The sequence below is a fragment of the Amblyomma americanum genome, chromosome 3 (assembly GCF_052857255.1).
Source record: "Amblyomma americanum isolate KBUSLIRL-KWMA chromosome 3, ASM5285725v1, whole genome shotgun sequence".
In the NCBI taxonomy this organism is placed as follows: domain Eukaryota; kingdom Metazoa; phylum Arthropoda; class Arachnida; order Ixodida; family Ixodidae; genus Amblyomma; species Amblyomma americanum.
Window position 1 is genome coordinate 181,587,265 of NC_135499.1, and position 19,035 is coordinate 181,606,299.

The 19,035-nt window shown below is 53.6% G+C and overlaps 1 protein-coding gene across 1 annotated transcript in view; it reads right to left on the reverse strand.

The window, feature by feature from the left end:
• The window catches only part of LOC144124297 (sodium- and chloride-dependent neutral and basic amino acid transporter B(0+)-like), a 46,609-nt gene that overhangs the window by 6,856 nt on the left and 20,718 nt on the right, over window positions 1-19,035 (reverse strand). The window contains exons 8-11 of the mRNA XM_077656932.1: window positions 5,273-5,407; window positions 3,560-3,663; window positions 2,041-2,058; window positions 357-481 (exon numbers count right to left, since the gene is read on the reverse strand). Coding sequence (XP_077513058.1) covers window positions 357-481; window positions 2,041-2,058; window positions 3,560-3,663; window positions 5,273-5,407 — 382 coding nt within the window. The remainder of the gene's footprint in view (window positions 1-356; window positions 482-2,040; window positions 2,059-3,559; window positions 3,664-5,272; window positions 5,408-19,035) is intronic.

The following is a 19,035-nucleotide window of genomic DNA, read 5'->3' on the forward strand; positions in this document are numbered from 1 at the left end:
CAAGGTGTTTAAAAACTTAGCCAGTAGGACGCTCTTTGCGACGTCAGTGCGTAAGTCATGAAATGGCAACGATATGGGGCATTAACAAGCGGCCGTTGTAACTGCCAGTAGGCTAGCCGCGGATTGAATATCCTTCAGAATGTGCGGTACACGCCGTTAGAGTATATAGTAGTATGCATTGCCCTGCATACTGCTTCAATATGTTCTCAGTAGTTCTTGAGTTGTATGCTACATAATTTTATCGCTTTCGCGCTTGTTCATGAGCGAAGTACGGAGGAAAGCAAACCAGTGCTCGAACTGCGATGCCTCGCAAGTTGTCATTCGTGCAAAAACGTACGTAGCTCGAATGCACGCACCGTGGGTGACCACGTCGCCGACTTCCATCTGGGAAGACTGAGCCAGGCTGCCGTAGAGGCCGAACACGAAGACGGTGGCCAGCATGCTGTACCCAAAGTCTGCCAAGCTGGCCTTCATCACGTGGCTTTCGTTGCGGCAATGAAAAGTGATCGCAGAAGAGAACGTTATTCACGCCCTTCTCAACCGAGAGAGCTTCAGATGTGCTTATAGGGACACATCAGCGTGTGGCCACTGCATTGCATTTATGCCGTTGTGTGGTTCTTTTCCTCATGATGTCAAGGAAAGCTACATCCCTTTCGCATTAATTGTGTTCGCTGTGGATCGTATCCGACTTAGGATTGCGAAGCTCGCCTCTTTGTCCCATTAGGTACCTTTAGCACACCGTGTTACCGGTACCGGGAGTCCGCGCGCAGCTAATATCCCCAGGTGGTCGAAATTATTCCGGAGCCCTCCACTACGGCACCTCTTCTTCCTTTCTTCTTTCACTCCCTCCTTTATCCCTTGCCTTACGGCGCGGTTCAGGTGTCCAACGATATATGAGACAGATACTGCGTCATTTCCTTTCCCCCCCCCCCAAAACCAATTATTATTATTAATGCGGGCGCGTAAATCGCCTTCACGGCACCAGATGGCGCCAGGCAGCCGGCAGCTCCTGACTTTAGCATTTGCGTGTTTTTTGTTTTTTAATTCTTTTTTCCTTTTTTGTGCGTTTTATCTTTCTTTTTCTCCTTGTGCGCTTCCATCTTTTTTTTTTTTTTTGGTCCGGGTGCCCAACCTAGTGGTGCCCACCCGTTACAAAGGGCAAGGCCTCAAGTATCTATCTATCTATCTATCTGTAGGGAAAAGCACATGAAGGCTCCCTAGGCAGCTGCTTGCGCGTCTGCAGCATCGGGACCAATCAGCGCGTGCTCAGCGGCGGTGGGCGGGCTCTCGGTACTGCGGTAACAGGTGTGTGTTAGGCGAGAAACGAGAAGAAAATTAAAATATTTTTGGAGCCTCTGTTCTAGACCGGGTCAAGTGTGGCCTCGGTAATACTACGTGATTCAGTAAACTTACTAACCGCATAAACGGGCAGCTTCATGGAGCTGCCAAACAACGGCCAAACAACCTTAACCCTTTCACCCCGTATTCAGCTGACAACCTCTGCTTCCATCAGAGAGCGTGCTCGCGCCCTCGTTTTTCCGCGCACGTTTCCCCTTCTCCGACATCCTACCCTGCTCGAGGAGGAATATATGAGGCTGCTCAGGTGGCTCTTTTACTGGTGGTTCGCCACTAGTGGTGACGCCATTTTACTGGCGCCCGAGCGGTGCGCTCATCTGTGCAGCACTTGCTGGCCTTAGAAACTGATGCGCAGCACGTATTGTGTACCTATCGAGCGACTTCAGTTGACTGTCCTCAGATTCTTTGTGAGACTTGCTCACACGCCTATCTGTAACCCCTTCGTTTTGAATCACCCCCCCCCCCCCCTCTCCTTTTCGTACGACGAAGAGAAAATGAAACTTGATCACCTTGGCGCCTTCGGGCTAAGAAAACAAGGAAAGGGCAGACACGAAGTGGGAAAAGGTACCTTCTTTGCCAGAAGGAGCCAATCTACTGGGTTTGTTTATTATCAGTGTAGCGGAACACTTACGGTAACCCTTAACCTCTAAATATGTGTAATGAACGAATAACCCTTGTCCTCACCTTTCTGGACCTTTTGGTCTTTGCACACAAAGGAGCAAAAAGGGAGGGCGTGTTATAAAAGGGGGACCCCACTCCCCTTTTACTCCCATATAGGCCTATTGTAGGGATGTCGTAAGGGCTCCCCTATACGGGTGAGAAACAAGCTCCGTTGTCTGGTTACTTGTGACAAAGACTATACAAACTCAACCAAGAGGATGTGGTGGACTGCTGCAAAGCAGCACGCTCATCAGAGTGCCTATGATTACTGAAGCAAAATATGCACATATTTATAGGCAATAATAATTGGTCTTTATGGAAAGGAAATGGCACAGTATCTGTCTCATATATCGTTGGACACCTGAACCGCGCCTATGATTACTGAAGCAAAATATGCACATATTTATAGGCAATAATAATTGGTCTTTAGGGAAAGGAAATGGCACAGTATCTGTCTCATATATCGTTGGACACCTGAACCGCGCCGTAAGGGAAGGGATAAAGGAAGGAGTGAAAGAAGAAAGGAAGAGAGAGGTGCCGTAGTGGAGGGCTCCGGAATAATTTCGACCACCTGGGGATCTTTAACGTGCCCTGACATCGCACAGCACACGGGCGCTTTAGCGTTTTTCCTCCATAAAAACGCAGCCGCCGCAGTCGGGTTCGAACCCGGGAACTCCGGACCAGTAAATATTTATAGGCAAAAAAATGATTTCTTCGAACGTTTCTATCTTCTGATCACACATTATCGAGTGATCAAAAAGGTGTTTAAGTCTGCGGCCGATCGATTTCTGCCGACTCACATAGCAAGCAAAACAACGGCACAGTAACCGCTTTAGCCCTAAGTACAAACCACCATTCAGAATGCAGCTGGGCTGCTAAAGTTATCCATCGTTCTTTGCCACTGCGGTGGATCGCGTGCGTTCAAGCCCAAATGGTGAGAACCATTGTGCAATCCAAACTTTGATCTTCAGTTTAGCCCAATATGTTTAGGGGAATCCCTCCAAAAGTGAAGTAAATTTGTAATAAAGGAGCCATTACTCATAAGCATCCGCCCAAGCGCAGCCATATGGCTGCAAAGGAAAACGCTCACAGCAGCTTCGCAGTTGAAGAAAAATTTGTCCTGGTCAGGGGTGCGAACCCTGTACTACCGCCTGTCCTGGAGGTGGTCCCGGAGATTGCTTCCTTACCGCAAATTTATTCCGCTTTGGAGGATTCCCTTAAACAGGTAGAATTAACACCGTTCCTGCTTCGAGTTGTTGGTCAATTCGATTTCGGCCTGACACCTGTTAGTATTTCTTGGTCCGGGTTTCGAACCCCGGAACAGGATGAATTTAAGTTCGGCATTCGAGCCGAACGACATTCGGTTGGAAGGCATTCGAAGCGCCCGTGTAGCACGGGTATAAAGCTTCGGTTAAAGCAGTATAGCCTTCCTTTGTAGCCGTATGGCTGCGCTTGGGCAGATGCTGATGAGTAATTGCACCCTTATTGCAGTTTAACATGCGTTTTACTCTACTGCTTATATAGCACCGCCGTTTCTGCTTACTCGAAAACGTTGGCCTGGAAGTCATTGTAGCTGGCCAAACACGTAACAGTGCCACACGAGAGGCTCAAGCTGTAGAACATATGCCGCGATGCCGAGTGCCAAGTCTGCGAAAGAGTAGCGGCGACGGGGATGCATTAGACGCTGGGTAGAAAGGTAAAAGAGGGAGGTGTATACAAGGGAAGGCTGTGTAAGGGTTGATTGCTGTACGCACGCAATGAACGAGAGCTGGGGCTAGTTGAACTGGTAAACGCACTTCGTTGATAGTCGGGAGAATGTGGGCGGTTTCATATCCGGAAGAACTGAACTGCCTTAAATGATTGCGATGAAATACAAGGTCCCCTCGTGCGACGAAAAATCAGTAAAAACTTCGAGACGCGTGAATAGTTCGTCCTACCAGCGCTTCACAGATAATGAGGCGTCGCTTTTGAGTTGCTGGGTTCCTCTGTGTACATGGGACTGCTTAAGATAAACTTGCTAGCCAGGACGTGTTCCACACACGTGGACTATCGTGTTCTGTTATCCAGCACTCTGGTTTCGGGGCCTCAAAGGCCAACCCAACGCGGCTTCACTCTTGTGAACGCACGCCGAGATTGCGCACAAATTTGCGCTTCAGTTATGTACAATTTCGTCTCAATTATAAGAAAACTTCACTTTACGATAGATAATGTGCAGATATATTAGGATAATTAAAATTGTTTGCCGGGTAACTGATCGTTGCGCAATCAATGCTCTAAGGTGAAACTTTTCCTATCGTGGGTCCAAATATAATAAATATAAGCAGAATATTCGTTTATTCGGTATTATTATAGCTGCCGAGAAAGTTACTTGCAAACGCTTTTTAAGAAAAGCACGCACTAGACTCAGCGCTAACTGTCGTATTGGCGAATGTGCTCTGCTTGTTTTGCTCCGCCCTTGCTTGTTTGTGTTGTGTGTTGTGTTGTTTCGCAATTGTTTCGTTACGCCCGTACGGCCGCGGCGGACACACCGCCCTTGCTTTCTCTTTGCCGCGCTGTCGCGCAACACAGGTCGCGCGCCGCTTCTCCTTCCCCGATAGCCTTCACAGTGCTTCTCTACACTATCCCTTTCCCCTAGCCGCTTTGGTAGGAATGCTCTTTTACTGTTTCTTCTTTTTTTTTAGTCCAAAAATAATCTGTCCACACGTCGTGACGCAGTTCTTTACTTTGCTGCCTTCTCTAACTAGTTCGAGAGGGCCGCAGCCAACAAGTTAGCGCTGCTGTTTGCATCCCATAAGGCCAAAGGTACGTTTTGGGCTAGTAGGTCTACGCTCAACTTTACTGTACAGCCTGTGTCAAAATTACTGAGCCCAAGGAGTTTGGTTCTAAGCCTTGTAGGGGCACCCTTGCAGCGTGTGGTGTAGGGTGCCTGGATGCGCTCTCGGCGCTCCATGGCCAATCGAGAAACCCTAGTCTTTGTAGTCCTAACTTTTGGAGCGCTGAGAACGCAAGCTCGAGTTTGGTTCTAATCCTTTGAAGGGCAGCCTTGTAGTGTATGTGGAAGTCCTAACTTTGGGAGGGCTGACAACGCAAGCTCATCTAAACATCAGGAGTTCGAACGCTTGCGAAGCACAGCGACCCTTACAACATGACACATAAGTAAACACCTTTGGCCTCTAGACTTCTGACAAAATGATGTAGTGAATACATCTTGAGCTGCGCATTTAAGAGTCTGGCGCATTTGGTTAAGGACACGCACCTTGATGTCGATTAGCTTCCAGGGGTCCGGCTTGAAGCAGGCCCAGAGGCCGAGCGGGGCGCCGTCCTGAGCCATTGCGGCTGCGCACAGCACGCACAGTAGCAGGGTGGACAAGTACACTATGACCACCGACAGCTGTGAAAGAAGAAGATGGGGGACGCTACGCTGAGCTGAGTCTCGGTCTGCGCATTGGCTATAGGACTTGGCAAGTCTCCTCCTGTCTGCACGGAGGGGACTGATGCACGCACGAGACACGGAAGGGTGTGGATAGCATGCTCGCGATACAGACCTCTTCTCGTTCTTGCCTGATAGGCTTCCTGCCCGTCTCAACTTATGTCCAACTCCGATTCCAACGCTTAATACGGCAAACACGCGAGTTATCGAACGTATTGCTGTTCAATATCACTGCACAGCACATCTGTAGACGCAGTGCTGCAAGAAGACGCCTTCCGTATACGCCTCTTGCAGAAGACATCGGTTTGAGTTCTCTTTCGTGAAGCAAGCTGGAGTTCTTTTCCGCGCATGTTGAAGCAACTTGCTCCTATCGGGGGTTTATGTGGACGAGTAGATTCGAACCTCAGCACCGCATGATACACTAGCAGTGCCATTACGCTACAGGCGATAGAGGCATTCGTTCCCTGTGGAATTCTTAACGAAATAAGCGGTTATGCCGCATGCCAAGGAGAAAAATGTATCCAACAATGTTTTTCTGGACCTGCAGCGCACGCACAGGTGGCCAGCCATAAAATGCGCAGAGGCCTAAACGGAGGACACATTTCATTTTGGACAAGAGAGAGGTGTTTGACGGCGTGCTGACGATGAGCGCGCTTTGCGAATGAAAATTTGCGCCAAGCTGCTGGCACGAACTTATTGGACGTTTTGCGGGCGACTGTTATTTGAATCCGCGATAGCACAACGTTGTCAGCGCTAATGCACGCAGCCAACATCTCTCTCTCATCACGGCCACGTACCTCAAAGCGCGACTGAGGCGTCCACTGACCCAGGGAGCCAGTTATGCGCCCTCCTTTCCTCCAATTCATCGGAGTCAAACGTTGTCCACGCCAACGCCAATGAACACAATGAACGCCGATAGCTTTCGCTTTATATATCCTGGCTTAGCTGAGCTAATCCACATTCATTTTTATTTGAAATTACTGCTCCAAAGTAATTCATTACGTTACTAAATTAGCAGTCCAGAAAATTAATAATTATATTACAAATTACCGGTAAAGTATTTAGCTACTGCAATTTCATTACAGTAACTTAATTACTGACATGTCTGCCGAGTAATCTCGTCAGGAGAGCGACTAAACGGCAGAATGGCTTCCTATGTTGCCACCGGGTGCCGCCACTCTTCAGTCCCCGCGGAGATTATTTCTTTTTTTTTTCGGCTGGCGACAGTGCGTCAGTTTAGAAGCGATCTTCGTGTCTCAGGCCGTCGTGAATGATGATCAGAGCACTATCAAAATAACAGCTACCTTGCGGATGGGTCGCTCTTTCCGATAAAATGTATGATATGGCATTGATGTGAGCTGCCTTTTATATTTATTGGTTTAGACTGTGCATGTACGTGTTACTACTCTGTTGGTCAGCTTGTAAGGAGTCTGGTTTTTGGCAAATTGTTCAGTGTGACATGGTTGGTTAAATCTTGACACTTGATAAGGCTCCGTGTGGAGTCTGCACTCTCTGTGACATTAAGAGAAATTTTTGCGCGATGGCGAGTTTGCTGTAGCGGCGCTTCGGGTTGTCCTGACATTGCACTACTGTCAGATGCAGCCAAGCTCTCTCTTCAGGAGCAGCGTTATAATCAAAAATCAGGTGAGTTTGGAAGCCCTGTATACATGAACCCGACAGTACCGGGTAGAGTCAGCGTCGGGCTAGGTGACTCGCCTCTGACTCGCCCCGATTGGTGTCTACGTGAACTCTGTTCAAGCGCGTAAGTATCGCAGCGGCGCCTAGCGTCGAGGTTCGCAGTTATCGTGCAAGTTTCTGGTTCCTGTTTTTGGCCCGCGGGTTCCCACAGCGCGCTCATGTGGTCATACCACTTCCAAGCCGACGGTGCAGCTCCACTTCTCTCGCTCCAACCGTTCCTGTCACACAAGACAGAATTGTGCTGCAACGTCGTATCATTCCGTATGGGTGTCGAAATTCTGGTGAGGGAATGTTTATACTCACGGCCGTGAATCGCTTCTTCAAATTTTTCCAGCAGTTCTGCAACTGCTGCCACGTCCAGTGGTAGCCGAGATTGGCCATTTCGGCCTGCAGATCTTTGAACACATCTTGGTTGCGCTGGCGTCTGCTGTCCAGCGCCTCGCTCACTTTTTTTTTTCATTTAATAGCCCCAGAAAACATTCCACTTCCCGGTCGGGTGGAAGCAGCGCGGGGACCGACGGCGGCTGCCATTTTGGTCGACTGATCACATGACCGAAATCTTTCCCAGAGTTCCCTGTTACCCGACTCCCTGACCCGACTGCGTATACATGGTTTTTGGAAAGGCGGGTCAGGCGAGTTAACTCGACTCGCTCTGCCGCTTATTTTACTCGACCCGACAGCGTCTACATAAACCCGGCAACTGGTTTTTTACCCGACAAGCAAACTCTACTCGACTCTATCGGGTTCATGTAGACAGGGCTTATGAGATCTTAGTAGGAACTACTTATGAGTGTAGTATGTATATGTACATTATCTGCGCGGCCAAAAGCTACATATGTGATGACTGTGATCGCCCGCAGGAGCGCACAAAACATTTTCATGAAGGTTTTCGGCGTCCGAGAAACGATGTCCAGATGATGATAGCAACTTAGGGAAGCCCCCCTACTCCCGTCCTGGTGAATGACTTGTTGCTGTGAAGCAGGGACCTCGCTCCGCAGCAGGGTTTCTCTACAATTTATATTTGCTTTAGCCCCCTGAGGAGCTAGCGCATTCTCAGATTATGTGGTCGAGGGTCCCTCTCACACCACAGTGCTTGCGCTTATCGTTTTGTCTCTCATCTTTCTGTACATTATATGCCCAGACCGGGCTTACGAAGTTCCCAGCATGGAGGCGCCGCTATGCGATTGCCTCCCTATTGTTTAGACTTTTATCCGGTGATGGCAACCTCCATATAATTTTGCAGACACGCGTCCATGTTCCGGCAGTCGGGCGTCTCCACAGTTACCCGGAGGTAGAGAGCTCGGGCTAGGATCCGCCGGGCAGAGGGAGAGGATGTGGAGGAAAGAGGCGAATGGTTCGGCCTAGAGGACCTCAAGACATGGGAGGACTGGGAGGCCCTGCTGCGCTCGGAGGACCCGGCCGTGCAGACAATCGCCACCGGCCGGGCTGCCAGTGCTATGGACCTTAGGGACATAAACACTTGAGTGCAGTGGGGTCGTGCGGAGACCCAGGGGCGTGCCCCGACTTCCTCTCCAACAATAAAGTTGCTCTCACTCGGGCTAGGAACGGACGCGTGTGCGGGAGTCCAAAACACCTCCGATGACGTCATTAAGGAAGGTAAAAATGGCTGACGGTTTAGGATTTTGCAAAACATTCACTACGCTAGGTAAAGCCGCTCTTCGCGTGTCCCTAAATTTGACCTTCCCAAGCCAGGTAGGTAAGTGGTTTTTATTCAAATAATAATAACATAGAAGGAAAAGATATTTGCTAGCACCGGCATATGCCATCGATAATGAAGCACCTGAGATGGGGCAGCGGAAATAAAGGATAGCAGGTAGAATGGTGGTAGTGGTTTTATTAAAAATAATAGTAAAAAGGAAGGAAAAGATTTTTGCTAGCCCCGGCATCTGCCATCGATACTGAAGCACCTGAGCTGGGGCAGCGGAAATAAAGGACAGCAGGCAGAATGGAGAAATGAAATGAAAGAGGTGAGGGGAGAGGAATAGAGGACAGGGGGAGAAGTAATATGTACAAACTATTTACACAATAAGAAATGTGTCCAGGTTGTGCGCGTGATTAGTTCATTTTAGAGGAATTAAATCACACACGCGCACAGCACTGTGTTGGTTACAACTGGAGTGGGGCGTCCAGTTATTAATCGTTCAATGTAGAACTCGCGGAGCGTTCGGTCACTGCGTGTAACTACCTGACGGAGAACAGACGGGACGTCAAGCCCGTGTGTTCGAGGAATGCACAGAGGCTCACCAAAGTTCGCTCACGAGTGTGCGCACTGCCCTGCGGCCACAATAGCGTCTTGATGGAGTCTGGTAGTATGCCCTGCGCCCTATAGGCCGCGAGCATATCGCGACGAGCATCGGCGAACGCGGCACAGTGAAGGAGCAGGTGGTCTAGTGTTTCCACTGCACCGCATCCGTCACACACATCACTCGTCGCGATTCCGTGACGCACCCGTCGTTCCCCGGGCCACACGCAGCCAATGCGCGCGCGGAGGATCATTGCACGTTGTGACCGTGTAAGTGCGCGACAGCCGGTGACACTGTCGATGCGCTCACCTCCCGCGATGCGTGGGTCGGGGTGCTGCTTTCGGAGATGGTCGTGGATGGCCGCACGCACGTCCTCCAGCGCAAGGGGCAGATCGCGATGCACGCATTTTTGCTTTTGGTGCTGAACCCTTGTCATATGTGTGTTTACAGCTTGTGATGAAAATTGGTGGTGCTAGTGGTTGTTTATTAAAATAATAGTAAAAAGGAAGGAAAAGATTTTTGCTAGCCCCGGCATCTGCCATCGATACTGAAGCACCTGAGCTGGGGAAGCGGATATAAAGGATAGTAGGCAGAATGGAGAAATGAAATGAAATAGGTGAGGGGAGAGCAAGAGAGGATAGGGGGGGGGGATGTAATATACACAAACTATTTACACAATAAGAAATGTGTACAGGCTGCGCGCGTGATTAGTTCATGATGGAGCAGAGGTCATGCTTTCGCGGGGTTGAGGTGCCCACCTAGATGTCGAAATGTCGGAGCACGGCGCCCTTTGCTTTCGTCAAAAAGGTTTCCTTTCCTCAAAACATATGCTTTCACAATCCTCCACGTAAGCAGACTGAAGTGCCTTCAGTTGCGTTTGTTATGGTGTTGTTTTTAGTGGCTATTTCTTAATTTAAAAATTATGAGATCACTGCGGCACCCGCATTGGAGGAATGCGTAAGCATTGACGCCTCCTCGCTCCTCTTTGCCTCCGACCCTTATCGATTAATCATCAATCGCCTGCTGGTCACGTGATCATCTGATTGAAATTACGTCAATTCATCAAATTTCCAAATTGCTTGAATTAATCACGTTCCATCACTAATTAATTAGTAATAATTTGTTTTGGGGCGAAAGGAAATGGCGCAGTATCTGTCTCATATATAATTGGACACCTGAACCGCGCCGTAAGGGAAGGGATAAGGGAGGGAGTGAAAGAGGAAAGGAAGAAGGAGGTGCCGTAGTGGAGGGCTCCGGAATAATTTCGACCACCTGGGGATCTTTAACGTGCACTGACATCGCACAACACACGGGCGCCTTAGCGTTTTTCCTCCATAAAAATGCACCCGCCGTGGTCGGGTTCGAGCCCGGGAACTCCGGACCAGTAGTCGAGCGCCCTAACCACTGAGCCACCGCGGCAGGTTCCATCATTGCCCATTTTCAGTTTTCAAACTTGGTGCCACGCTTCGTTTTCAAATTTGACGCCAACTTTCGCTCCGTCCACACTTCCGGTTTTTCAAATTTGGCGCCACGCTTTAGCTCCGCCCACTTCCCGTGTTTTCAAATCTGGTGCCACCTTTGCTCCGGCCCTGTTTTTTGCTCTAATTAATTCACTAATTACCCCACATGCACCTCATGATTTCCCCTGCGAGATTTTTTGATGCTTTATCTAATGCAACCATTCTTTTTCTTATCACTGATTTCATTCGAACGCTATCGTGATGAGATATATGAGACAGATACTGCGCCATTTCCTTTCCCCCAAAACCAATTATTATTATTATTATTATTATTATTATTATTATTATTATTATTATTATTATTATTATTATTATTATTATTATTATTATTATTATTATTATTATTATTATTATTATTATCGTGATGACACGAAACTCCAAACATAGCCATACAATGCTTACACATTAATAACAATGGAAGGAAAAGCCGTTGCTAGCCGCGGCATCTGCCATCGAAACCTGAGCTGCGGCTAGAGGGAATAAAAGGACATGGAGACGGAAAGGGGGGAGCGTTTTGCCTCCATCGAAACGCGGCCGCCGCGGTCGGGTTCGAACCCTGATACTCTAGCTCATTAGGCGAGTGCCCTAATCACTGAGCCACCGCGCGGAAAGACAGGGGAGCGTTTCGCCTCCATCGAAACGCGGCCGCCGTGGTCGGGTTCGAACCCTGATACTCTAGCTCATTAGGCGAGTGCCCTAATCACTGAGCCACCGCGCGGAAAGAAAGGGGGAGCGTTTCGCCTCCATCGAAACTCGGCCGCCGCGGTCGGGTTCGAACCCTGATACTCTAGCTCATTAGGCGAGTGCCCTAATCACTGAGCCACCGCGCGGAAAGAAAGGGGGAGCGTTTCGCCTCCATCGAAACGCGGCCGCCGCGGTCGGGTTCGAACCCTGATACTCTAGCTCATTAGGCGAGTGCCCTAATCACTGAGCCACCGCGCGGAAAGAAAGAGGGAGCGTTTCGCCTCCATCGAAACGCGGCCGCCGCGGTCGGGTTCGAACCCTGATACTCTAGCTCATTAGGCGAGTGCCCTAATCACTGAGCCACCGCGCGGAAAGAAAGAGGGAGCGTTTCGCCTCCATCGAAACGCGGCCGCCGCGGTCGGGTTCGAACCCTGATACTCTAGCTCATTAGGCGAGTGCCCTAATCACTGAGCCACCGCGCGGAAAGAAAGAGGGAGCGTTTCGCCTCCATCGAAACGCGGCCGCCGTGGTCGGGTTCGAACCCTGATACTCTAGCTCATTAGGCGAGTGCCCTAATCACTGAGCCACCGCGCGGAAAGAAAGGGGGAGCGTTTCGCCTCCATCGAAACTCGGCCGCCGCGGTCGGGTTCGAACCCTGATACTCTAGCTCATTAGGCGAGTGCCCTATTCACTGAGCCACCGCGCGGAAAGAAAGGGGGAGCGTTTCGCCTCCATCGAAACTCGGCCGCCGCGGTCGGGTTCGAACCCTGATACTCTAGCTCATTAGGCGAGTGCCCTAATCACTGAGCCACCGCGCGGAAAGAAAGAGGGAGCGTTTCGCCTCCATCGAAACGCGGCCGCCGTGGTCGGGTTCGAACCCTGATACTCTAGCTCATTAGGCGAGTGCCCTAATCACTGAGCCACCGCGCGGAAAGAAAGAGGGAGCGTTTCGCCTCCATCGAAACGCGGCCGCCGTGGTCGGGTTCGAACCCTGATACTCTAGCTCATTAGGCGAGTGCCCTAATCACTGAGCCACCGCGCGGAAAGAAAGGGGGAGCGTTTCGCCTCCATCGAAACGCGGCCGCCGCGGTCGGGTTCGAACCCTGATACTCTAGCTCATTAGGCGAGTGCCCTAATCACTGAGCCACCGCGCGGAAAGAAAGAGGGAGCGTTTCGCCTCCATCGAAACGCGGCCGCCGTGGTCGGGTTCGAACCCTGATACTCTAGCTCATTAGGCGAGTGCCCTAATCACTGAGCCACCGCGCGGAAAGAAAGGGGGAGCGTTTCGCCTCCATCGAAACGCGGCCGCCGCGGTCGGGTTCGAACCCTGATACTCTAGCTCATTAGGCGAGTGCCCTAATCACTGAGCCACCGCGCGGAAAGAAAGAGGGAGCGTTTCGCCTCCATCGAAACGCGGCCGCCGTGGTCGGGTTCGAACCCTGATACTCTAGCTCATTAGGCGAGTGCCCTAATCACTGAGCCACCGCGCGGAAAGAAAGAGGGAGCGTTTCGCCTCCATCGAAACGCGGCCGCCGTGGTCGGGTTCGAACCCTGATACTCTAGCTCATTAGGCGAGTGCCCTAATCACTGAGCCACCGCGCGGAAAGAAAGGGGGAGCGTTTCGCCTCCATCGAAACGCGGCCGCCGCGGTCGGGTTCGAACCCTGATACTCTAGCTCATTAGGCGAGTGCCCTAATCACTGAGCCACCGCGTGGAAAGAAAGGGGGAGCGTTTCGCCTCCATCGAAACGCGGCCGCCGCGGTCGGGTTCGAACCCTGATACTCTAGCTCATTAGGCGAGTGCCCTAATCACTGAGCCACCGCGCGGAAAGAAAGAGGGAGCGTTTCGCCTCCATCGAAACGCGGCCGCCGTGGTCGGGTTCGAACCCTGATACTCTAGCTCATTAGGCGAGTGCCCTAATCACTGAGCCACCGCGCGGAAAGAAAGGGGGAGCGTTTCGCCTCCATCGAAACGCGGCCGCCGCGGTCGGGTTCGAACCCTGATACTCTAGCTCATTAGGCGAGTGCCCTAATCACTGAGCCACCGCGCGGAAAGAAAGGGGGAGCGTTTCGCCTCCATCGAAACGCGGCCGCCGCGGTCGGGTTCGAACCCTGATACTCTAGCTCATTAGGCGAGTGCCCTAATCACTGAGCCACCGCGCGGAAAGAAAGGGGGAGCGTTTCGCCTCCATCGAAACGCGGCCGCCGCGGTCGGGTTCGAACCCTGATACTCTAGCTCATTAGGCGAGTGCCCTAATCACTGAGCCACCGCGCGGAAAGAAGGAGCGTTTCGCCTCCATCGAAACGCGGCCGCCGCGGTCGGGTTCGAACCCGGATACTCGAGCTCATTAGGCGAGTGCCCTAATCACTGAGCCACCGCGCGGAAAGAAAGGGGGAGCGTTTCGCCTCCATCCAAACGCGGCCGCCGCGGTCGGGTTCGAACCCTGATACTCTAGCTCATTAGGCGAGTGCCATAATCACTGAGCCACCGCACGGAAAGAAAGGGGGAGCGTTTCGCCTCCATCGAAACGCGGCCGCCGCGGTCGGGTTCGAACCCTGATACTCTAGCTCATTAGGCGAGTGCCCTAATCACTGAGCCACCGTGCGGAAAGAAAGGGGGAGCGTTACGCCTCCATCGAAACGCGGCAGCCGGGGTCGGGTTCGAACCCTGATACTCTAGCTCATTGGGCGAGTGCCCTAACCACTGGGCCACCGTGCGGAAAGAAAGGGGGAGCGTTTCGCCTCCATCGAAACGCGGCCGCCGGGGTCGGGTTCGAACCCTGATACTCTAGCTAATTAGGCGAGTGCCCTAATCACTGAGCCACCGCGCGGAAAGAAAGGGGGAGCGTTTCGCCTCCATCGAAACGCGGCCGCCGCGGTCGGATTCGAACCCTGATACTCTAGCTCATTAGGCGAGTGCCCTAATCACTGAGCCACCGCGCGGAAAAAAAGGGGAGCGTTTCGCCTCCATCGAAACGCGGCCGCCGCGGTCGGGTTCGAACCCTGATACTCTAGCTCATTAGGCGAGTGCCCTAATCACTGAGCCACCGTGCGGAAAGAAAGGGGGAGCGCTTCGCCTCCATCGGAACGCGGCCGCCGCGGTCGGGTTCGAACCCTGATACTCTAGCTCATTAGGCGAGTGCCCTAATCACTGAGTCACCGCGCGGAAAGAAAGGGGAGCGTTTCGCCTCCATCGAAACGCGGCCGCCGCGGTCGGGTTCGAACCCTGATACTCTAGCTCATTAAGCGAGTGCCCTAATCACTGAGCCACCGTGCGGAAAGAAAGGGGGAGCGTTTCGCCTCCATCGGAACGCGGCCGCCGCGGTCGGGTTCGAACCCTGATACTCTAGCTCATTAGGCGAGTGCCCTAATCACTGAGCCACCGTGCGGAAAGAAAGGGGGAGCGTTTCGCCTCCATCGAAACGCGGCCGCCGCGGTCGGGCTCGAACCCTGATACTCTAGCTCATTAGGCGAGTGCCCTAATCACTGAGCCACCGTGCGGAAAGAAAGGGGGAGCGTTTCGCCTCCATCGAAACGCGGCCGCCGCGGTCGGGTTCGAACCCTGATACTCTAGCTCATTAGGCGAGTGCCCTAATCACTGAGCCACCGTGCGGAAAGAAAGGGGGAGCGCTTCGCCTCCATCGGAACGCGGCCGCCGCGGTCGGGTTCGAACCCTGATACTCTAGCTCATTAGGCGAGTGCCCTAATCACTGAGCCACCGCGCGGAAAGAAAGGGGGAGCGTTTCGCCTCCATCGAAACGCAGCCGCCGCGGTCGGGTTCGAACCCGGATACTCGAGCTCATTAGGCGAGTGCCCTAATCACTGAGCCACCGCGCGGAAAGAAAGGGGGAGCGTTTCGCCTCCATCGAAACGCGGCCGCCGCGGTCGGGCTCGAACCCTGATACTCTAGATCATTAGGCGAGTGCCCTAATCACTGAGCCACCGTGCGGAAAGAAAGGGGGAGCGTTTCGCCTCCATCGAAACGCGGCCGCCGCGGTCGGGCTCGAACCCTGATACTCTAGCTCATTAGGCGAGTGCCCTAATCACTGAGCCACCGTGCGGAAAGAAAGGGGGAGCGTTTCGCCTCCATCGAAACGCGGCCGCCGCGGTCGGGTTCGAACCCTGATACTCTAGCTCATTAGGCGAGTGCCCTAATCACTGAGCCACCGTGCGGAAAGAAAGGGGGAGCGTTTCGCCTCCATCGAAACGCGGCCGCCGCGGTCGGGCTCGAACCCTGATACTCTAGCTCATTAGGCGAGTGCCCTAATCACTGAGCCACCGTGCGGAAAGAAAGGGGGAGCGTTTCGCCTCCATCGAAACGCGGCCGCCGCGGTCGGGTTCGAACCCTGATACTCTAGCTCATTAGGCGAGTGCCCTAATCACTGAGCCACCGTGCGGAAAGAAAGGGGGAGCGCTTCGCCTCCATCGGAACGCGGCCGCCGCGGTCGGGTTCGAACCCTGATACTCTAGCTCATTAGGCGAGTGCCCTAATCACTGAGCCACCGCGCGGAAAGAAAGGGGGAGCGTTTCGCCTCCATCGAAACGCAGCCGCCGCGGTCGTGTTCGAACCCGGATACTCGAGCTCATTAGGCGAGTGCCCTAATCACTGAGCCACCGCGCGGAAAGAAAGGGGGAGCGTTTCGCCTCCATCGAAACGCAGCCGCCGCGGTCGGGTTCGAACCCGGATACTCGAGCTCATTAGGCGAGTGCCCTAATCACTGAGCCACCGCGCGGAAAGACAGGGGAGCGTTTCGCCTCCATCGAAACGCGGCCGCCGTGGTCGGGTTCGAACCCTGATACTCTAGCTCATTAGGCGAGTGCCCTAATCACTGAGCCACCGCGCGGAAAGAAAGGGGGAGCGTTTCGCCTCCATCGAAACTCGGCCGCCGCGGTCGGGTTCGAACCCTGATACTCTAGCTCATTAGGCGAGTGCCCTAATCACTGAGCCACCGCGCGGAAAGAAAGGGGGAGCGTTTCGCCTCCATCGAAACGCGGCCGCCGCGGTCGGGTTCGAACCCTGATACTCTAGCTCATTAGGCGAGTGCCCTAATCACTGAGCCACCGCGCGGAAAGAAAGAGGGAGCGTTTCGCCTCCATCGAAACGCGGCCGCCGCGGTCGGGTTCGAACCCTGATACTCTAGCTCATTAGGCGAGTGCCCTAATCACTGAGCCACCGCGCGGAAAGAAAGAGGGAGCGTTTCGCCTCCATCGAAACGCGGCCGCCGCGGTCGGGTTCGAACCCTGATACTCTAGCTCATTAGGCGAGTGCCCTAATCACTGAGCCACCGCGCGGAAAGAAAGAGGGAGCGTTTCGCCTCCATCGAAACGCGGCCGCCGTGGTCGGGTTCGAACCCTGATACTCTAGCTCATTAGGCGAGTGCCCTAATCACTGAGCCACCGCGCGGAAAGAAAGGGGGAGCGTTTCGCCTCCATCGAAACTCGGCCGCCGCGGTCGGGTTCGAACCCTGATACTCTAGCTCATTAGGCGAGTGCCCTATTCACTGAGCCACCGCGCGGAAAGAAAGGGGGAGCGTTTCGCCTCCATCGAAACTCGGCCGCCGCGGTCGGGTTCGAACCCTGATACTCTAGCTCATTAGGCGAGTGCCCTAATCACTGAGCCACCGCGCGGAAAGAAAGAGGGAGCGTTTCGCCTCCATCGAAACGCGGCCGCCGTGGTCGGGTTCGAACCCTGATACTCTAGCTCATTAGGCGAGTGCCCTAATCACTGAGCCACCGCGCGGAAAGAAAGAGGGAGCGTTTCGCCTCCATCGAAACGCGGCCGCCGTGGTCGGGTTCGAACCCTGATACTCTAGCTCATTAGGCGAGTGCCCTAATCACTGAGCCACCGCGCGGAAAGAAAGGGGGAGCGTTTCGCCTCCATCGAAACGCGGCCGCCGCGGTCGGGTTCGAACCCTGATACTCTAGCTCATTAGGCGAGTGCCCTAATCACTGAGCCACCGCGCGGAAAGAAAGAGGGAGCGTTTCGCCTCCATCGAAACGCGGCCGCCGTGGTCGGGTTCGAACCCTGATACTCTAGCTCATTAGGCGAGTGCCCTAATCACTGAGCCACCGCGCGGAAAGAAAGGGGGAGCGTTTCGCCTCCATCGAAACGCGGCCGCCGCGGTCGGGTTCGAACCCTGATACTCTAGCTCATTAGGCGAGTGCCCTAATCACTGAGCCACCGCGCGGAAAGAAAGAGGGAGCGTTTCGCCTCCATCGAAACGCGGCCGCCGTGGTCGGGTTCGAACCCTGATACTCTAGCTCATTAGGCGAGTGCCCTAATCACTGAGCCACCGCGCGGAAAGAAAGAGGGAGCGTTTCGCCTCCATCGAAACGCGGCCGCCGTGGTCGGGTTCGAACCCTGATACTCTAGCTCATTAGGCGAGTGCCCTAATCACTGAGCCACCGCGCGGAAAGAAAGGGGGAGCGTTTCGCCTCCATCGAAACGCGGCCGCCGCGGTCGGGTTCGAACCCTGATACTCTAGCTCATTAGGCGAGTGCCCTAATCACTGAGCCACCGCGTGGAAAGAAAGGGGGAGCGTTTCGCCTCCATCGAAACGCGGCCGCCGCGGTCGGGTTCGAACCCTGATACTCTAGCTCATTAGGCGAGTGCCCTAATCACTGAGCCACCGCGCGGAAAGAAAGAGGGAGCGTTTCGCCTCCATCGAAACGCGGCCGCCGTGGTCGGGTTCGAACCCTGATACTCTAGCTCATTAGGCGAGTGCCCTAATCACTGAGCCACCGTGCGGAAAGAAAGGGGGAGCGTTACGCCTCCATCGAAACGCGGCAGCCGGGGTCGGGTTCGAACCCTGATACTCTAGCTCATTGGGCGAGTGCCCTAACCACTGGGCCACCGTGCGGAAAGAAAGGGGGAGCGTTTCGCCTCCATCGAAACGCGGCCGCCGGGGTCGGGTTCGAACCCTGATACTCTAGCTAATTAGGCGAGTGCCCTAATCACTGAGCCACCGCGCGGAAAGAAAGGGGGAGCGTTTCGCCTCCATCGAAACGCGGCCGCCGCGGTCGGATTCGAACCCTGATACTCTAGCTCATTAGGCGAGTGCCCTAATCACTGAGCCACCGCGCGGAAAAAAAGGGGAGCGTTTCGCCTCCATCGAAACGCGGCCGCCGCGGTCGGGTTCGAACCCTGATACTCTAGCTCATTAGGCGAGTGCCCTAATCACTGAGCCACCGTGCGGAAAGAAAGGGGGAGCGCTTCGCCTCCATCGGAACGCGGCCGCCGCGGTCGGGTTCGAACCCTGATACTCTAGCTCATTAGGCGAGTGCCCTAATCACTGAGTCACCGCGCGGAAAGAAAGGGGAGCGTTTCGCCTCCATCGAAACGCGGCCGCCGCGGTCGGGTTCGAACCCTGATACTCTAGCTCATTAAGCGAGTGCCCTAATCACTGAGCCACCGTGCGGAAAGA